Raw genomic sequence first — 6000 nt, forward strand, 5'->3', positions numbered from 1 at the left:
CACAGCACACAGTAGGCCCACAATAGATGTCTCAAAAAAAAAAAAAACCACTAATCAGAGTAGGTTACTTTTTTTTTTTTTTAAGGCAGGGTCTCACTCTGTTGCTGGAATGTAATGGTACAAACTTGACTCACTGCAACCTCTGCCTCCCAGGTTCAAGCAATTCTCCCACCTCAGCCTCCCAAGTAGTTGGGACTACAGGCGTGCACCACGATGCCCGGCTAATTTTTGTATTTTTTGGTAGAGACAAGGTTTCACCACATTGACCAAGCTGATCTCGAACTCCTGATCTCAGTGATCTGCACGCCTCGGCCTCCCAAAGTGCTGGAATTACAGGCATGAGCCACTAAGCCAGCCCACAGTAAGTTATAATACTTAAGAAAGAAATGGCAACAAGGTTTACAAGCTGCCTAAGGTACTAAATGTTGATTAAAGTTCTAACCATTAAGTACTTCAAATTCATGTTTTTCTTCAAAGGACTCTAAAGTAAAATATTCAATACATATATTGGAGCTACTTCATTTTGGTTTTGTTTTGAGGTTTTTTTGTTTTTGTTTTTGTTTTCCAGCCTCATTCAAGCCTCAGAGAAACAACCTTAGTAAGCTAACGAAAAAGGAGGAGCAGGAGCAGAAGGAGGGACAGAAGCAGAAGAACCAGAAACCAAATTTCTGTAAAGTATCCTGAGACTTACTGATGATGTTCAAAGACTTTGACTTCTAATTGATTGTAAGCACTTTGTCTCTTTCCTCTTTTAAAAAAATGCTATTTAAAGGACACTATTCAGAAGAAAATAAGAATAGTTAAAATGAAAAGGTCATCTAAAAACAAAATGTTAAAGGAATGCCACATAATTTCAAAGCATGGAGTCCATTTCAAATAAATCTCTAAATTGACAATAGCTTTCATCTTATATCTTAATATCTAGGCTGAGAAATAAGACTAGCAGTGTGGGGTAAAATAGGTTGCCATGTTACACAATTTAAAGATTCAAGTTATACTTGTTGGTAAATACCACTTGTAGAGTTAATAAAATATATATTCTACCTTCTAAACTAGTAAATCACCAGATTTAAGACATTTATCAAAATGTCCCTATTAAATACTCAGCATTAACACTGATCCAACTACACGATAAAAGCTGAGATCCTTCAAAGGGACTCTTAAGTCCTCTCACAATTTGGTCTCTAGCCACCATGGTAGCTTCATCTCTTACTAATTGCTACAGACCATCTCACTCCCTAAGTTTAATTGTTCACACTCCCCATAGTGTGGGGAGTGCACCTTTTATGACTCCATCTCTTTGCATTTGCTGTTCCCTCTGGGTGACAAGCCCTTCCCTCTTCTGAGCTGTGAATATGCCCTCCTCCCTGAAGCTTTTCCTAATTACCCTCACCTCCTCCCAAAGAGTGCCTCCTGGGTCCTCTGTCCTCTTCATTATTCTATTACATAGCACTGTCATTTTAAATGTTCACCTCCCAAACAGCCTGTGCGTTCTAAAGGGAGGACCCATAGCTTAATCAACTGTTTCCCAGCCCTTAGCATGAAGACTGGCATTTACTGAAACTCAATATAAATACACTGAATAAAAGAAAGATAAGTACTTAACTGTGAGAAACACTTCAAACTTTCCTATTAAAGAGTTAATGCATTTAACACATTGATTCTCAACCAGAGGCAATTTTGCCCCTAGGGGACATCTGGTAAAATCTGGAGGTATTTTTGGTTGTCACAACAAGGGCGAAGGGAATATAGGGGAATGCTACTGGCATCTAGTGGGGGTAGATGCCAAGGATGCTGCTAACATCCTACAAGGCACAGGGCAGCCTCCCACAACACAGAATTATCCAGTCACAAATGCCAATAGCGCCGACGTTAAGAAACTCAGTTGTCAACTGACTTATTCGGATGTGATGATTCAATATCACATCTCTGGCAATAACCACAATCAATTTCACTTCTGTAGTTTCAACGGAATTAAAAATGATCTTCATATAATTTCGATGTTTAACTTCAAACCAAGATTACTAGAAAGCATCCCATATTTCTGAAAACCAATCTATAACTACAGAAGCCACTCTTAAACCAGTAAACACTTTTATTTGTAAACTTCAAAGCAAACCACGGGCAAACTAATTTTCACTTGCGGAACTATGACAGAAACACAATCTGAAACGTGAGGTAATCAGTTCCTCCAGGTCTGATAAAAGAAAAATCTCCTAAAGCCTCAAAGTAAATAATGCACAGATGCTGCTGAACTGAGGAAGTGATGGGGAAAGTAAAGGACACGCCCTTGCTACTGCCAAAATCATCGCTGATCGGGATTTCAAAACTGACAAAACACTGCAAAATACAATTAAATGTCAATACAGGTTGTCAGATAAAAAAGTTAACTATTTCTCCCTCTAATAACCTGACCAAGTTTCACATGACTTCATTCTTTCAGGAGAAAGCTAGGCAGAAGCAAGAGCACTCCCTTCCTATCTACTGGATGACTCAACTCTCTTCCGCACATTCCTCGGTTGAATCCTACAAATTAACTAATTTCTTTTGTCCTTTGAACTAGTTATGCTACTCCCTCGGTAAAGAACTAATAGGCCTGGCACCTACTTTTCAATCATTTACATTTTGTTACACCCTATCAGCCTCAAAAAGAAAAGAAAAAAGCTATGCCCCCCAAAAAAAGTTAACAGTTGATAGGTACAACAACTCTTATAGGAAAAGAGATGTGAATTATGTTATTCTAGTAACTGATTCCTAAATGATACACTTACAGTTTTCTAATGCTCTAATCTTTCTATCCTCAAGGTTTTCCAGATTTCAGAGACAGCACTGGCAGAAACTAAGTGTATACCACTTGATCAAGCTTACTGCGGATTTATTCTCGGATAGCTAAAATAAGGTAGTGGGGCTTGGACAGAAAACGTCTTTTTAATTAAAAAAAAGTTTCCAACAGTGAGTAACATCTTCCTTCTCGGCTGACTTTGCCAGTGTCAGTCCCACGACTGGGCCCAAGCTAGGCCGGGGCTCACCACACCACCCTCCAATGTGGTCCAAAGGAGAAAGCCGGGCCGTGTGTGGCAGGTGCGCGTCGTGTCAAATTGGGGGGCACGGGGAGTGCGGCGGGTGGGGAAGGGCGAAGCAAGCCGCCCGCAATCTCCCAGGGGGCGTTCTCCAGCCCGGCAGGCGGCCAGTCGGCCCGTCCCACGGGCACCAACTCTCCATTTTCATTCCCACTCCGGGATCCCGGGAGGAAGGCGCCGGCACCACACCCTCCAGGTCGCAGCCAGCTCGCACAGACCGAGCCTCGCGCCGGAGCGGGCGCCAGGCCTGGACGCGCGGGGCCATCAGGGCTCCGCCTGCCGCCCCGCCGCGCCGGCCCCACCCGCCCTCCCCGCCCCCGGGCCGGGCGACCGAGGCCTAAGAGCCTGCCGGGCTGTGGGGCCTAGAGAAGGAAGGAGCCCGCGCTGAGGAAGGGCGCCCGCGCCGCGGCCCCAAGCTCCGGCTGTCCCGCTCACGTGCTGCCGGAAAGACGGTTTCACTCTCTTACCCTCTGTAAAATCCTCCTTAACATGGTTTAACCACCACCCGGCGCCGCCTCGGTGACTCTCCAAACCCTGCGCGGGGCCACTCACTACTCGGGGTGCGCGGGCGGGAGGGACTGGGCCGGGAGGGGACTGGGAAGGAGGTCGGGGCGAGGCGGTGGCTGCGGCCGCTCGGGCGGCCCCGACTTCCCCACAGGCGGCGAGAGGGAGCACGCGAGAGAGAGCGAGCAAACGACTAGGCAGCCTGCGAGCGCCTCCTGCCCGCCCGCCGGGCGGCCCCCGTAACTGACAGCTGGGCGGGCCCGCCCGCGGCCGCCGGGGGGCGGGGCGGCGGCGGGCCCGCCCCTCGCATGTCCATCCGCGGGAGGCGGGGCTGAAGGGGGCCGGTCCGGGCCAGCGACCAATCGGAAGCGGTGGCAGCGTGGGCGGCTGCGTGACTGACAGGCGGCAGGACGCTGTCGCCGCAGTTTCTTCCGGCTAGCTGGGGGACGCCGAGGCTGCGGAGCGCACGCCTGGGCTCCGTCAGAGGGCCGCGCCCGCGCGACGACCGCGTGCCAGCTAGTGGGAGGCGGGCGAGGACCCCTGGGGGTGTCCCTCCCTGACCCAGGCAGGAGGAGGGGACTCCTCGGGCTGTTTTGTAAAATGTGTCGATGTGACCCTTCCGGCTATTGCTCCTGACTATGGACATGGTATTGAGCCTGAGCTATATCCTCGTTTCTGCTGGAAAAGCTGACTCTGCCTCTGGGCCTCTGGGTTGAAGCCAACTAGAGAATCTCAGACGTGCTTAACCGGTCTGTTGGGCTCCCCTGCCCTTTTCCAGCCCCTGGTTTCCTTTCCCTGCTCCCTTCCTGCTTCTAATTTCAGCCAAAGAGAAAGCAAAGATTTAGAAAAGAAGGGTAGGAAGAAGCTGGAATTTGAATTGTCAAGAGAAGTTTGAGGTTGTCTTTTCTAGATCAAAACAATTTTTAACAGGCTGATGTTCACATGTTGAGCTTTCTTTTTCTAAAGCCCGTGCTTGACCTCCTAAGGAATTTTAAGTCCTATTCTGATAATAGATATATGAAGTAAGTTGTCATTAATGCCTCTGTTTTATAGATTAAGAAAAAAATGAGGTCACAAATAAATATCGTGCCAAAACGGCGTGGACTTGGAACTGACCTCCAGGTGCGATGTCATTATTTAACTTGAGAAATTACAGCATTCTGCCGATATTCACAAGCCAAGAGGCTCAACTTAACAACCTGGTAGAAAAAGAGAAGCCTTTAATATTGCTTGAACAGGGAAGGAGAGGGAATAATGGAACTAACCTTTCTGGGAGGGGGAAAAAAAACAACACTGAATGAAACCTATGAAGCAATGAATGGAGTGCTTTTTGAAAGTACTTCCAGATCTTTTGAAAAGCAGCACAAAATTAAATATTATTTGCAAACGAGTTAATAGGAAAATGTTCTGTAAAGTATAATGCAGTATATAATGTAATACGATATTGCTATTCCAAATATATTTGGTTTTTTATTATGTGTGTGTATCTCCTGATGGTGCAGCAGAACAGTCATGCCTACAGCTAATTTATTAGTAATCACCAGTGATAATGCCCTTACAAAGCACATACTTTTCCATCTTTCTAAACATGAGGTGCTTTATTTTCAGACAATATGGGAAACATTCTCAGCAACTTGGGGTGATAAAAGTGACTTTTTTCCTCTTTTTTTGTTTTTCAAAAATTAGTTTAGGGTCAGGCACACTGACTTTATGCCTGTAATCCCAGCACTTCGGGAGACGGAAGCAGACAGATCACTTGAGCCCAGAAGTTCCAGACCAGCCTGGACAACATGGCAACAACTCGTCTAAAAAAATATTAGCTGGGTATGGTGGCGTGAGCCTGTGGTCCCAGCTACTCAGGAGGCTGAGGTGGGAGGATCACCTGAGCCCAGGGAGGGTTGAGGCTGCAGTGAGCTATGATCTCACCACTGTACTCCATCCTGGGTGACAAAGTGAGACCCTGTCGTTAAAAAAAAAAAAGCTTAAAACTGCTTATTAATGTTACATACTAAGACCTTCTTTACTGGAATTCTCCTGTAGAATCCTTTGAATAATATAATAGGCTCTCATCTACAGCTGAGCTAGATAGATTATTTGAAAATCTGTGTACTCCCCTGCACAGTTCATGATAACTCCATCACTGGGATAATACACTGGAGAACTTAATTACTACAAAAGAAAATAAGCAGTGGATGAGACAATCATGTAAGAATACCCTTCACTAATCTAGCAGCTTCCTACACATAGCATTTCTGCTTACCGTGTCTGACCACTAATTCCTATCTGTTCAGCTCTTGTCCATTAATATTCCCCCACCATCTATTTACTTTGATCCCCAGCAAGACCTCAAATCCATTGGCCCCTCTTACTTTCTTACTATCAGTCATTTCTGTAGCCTACTCATTTCTGTCAAAAC

At 46.0% G+C, this 6000-nt stretch overlaps 1 protein-coding gene across 3 annotated transcripts in view; it reads right to left on the bottom strand.

Moving 5' to 3' along the window:
- The window catches only part of EEA1 (early endosome antigen 1), a 164162-nt gene extending 160313 nt beyond the window's left edge, over positions 1–3849 (bottom strand). For 2 of the 3 annotated variants that reach the window (XM_030938815.1, XM_030938814.1), the window contains exon 1: positions 3548–3849. In XM_030938815.1, coding sequence (XP_030794675.1) covers positions 3548–3571 — 24 coding nt within the window. In that variant the 5' untranslated portion in view covers positions 3572–3849. The remainder of the gene's footprint in view (positions 1–3547) is intronic. The other variant, XM_030938813.1, reaches the window with a different exon arrangement.
- Positions 3850–6000: the final 2151 nt, after the last annotated feature.

The sequence above is a fragment of the Rhinopithecus roxellana genome, chromosome 10 (genome assembly GCF_007565055.1).
Source record: "Rhinopithecus roxellana isolate Shanxi Qingling chromosome 10, ASM756505v1, whole genome shotgun sequence".
In the NCBI taxonomy this organism is placed as follows: Eukaryota; Metazoa; Chordata; class Mammalia; order Primates; family Cercopithecidae; genus Rhinopithecus; species Rhinopithecus roxellana.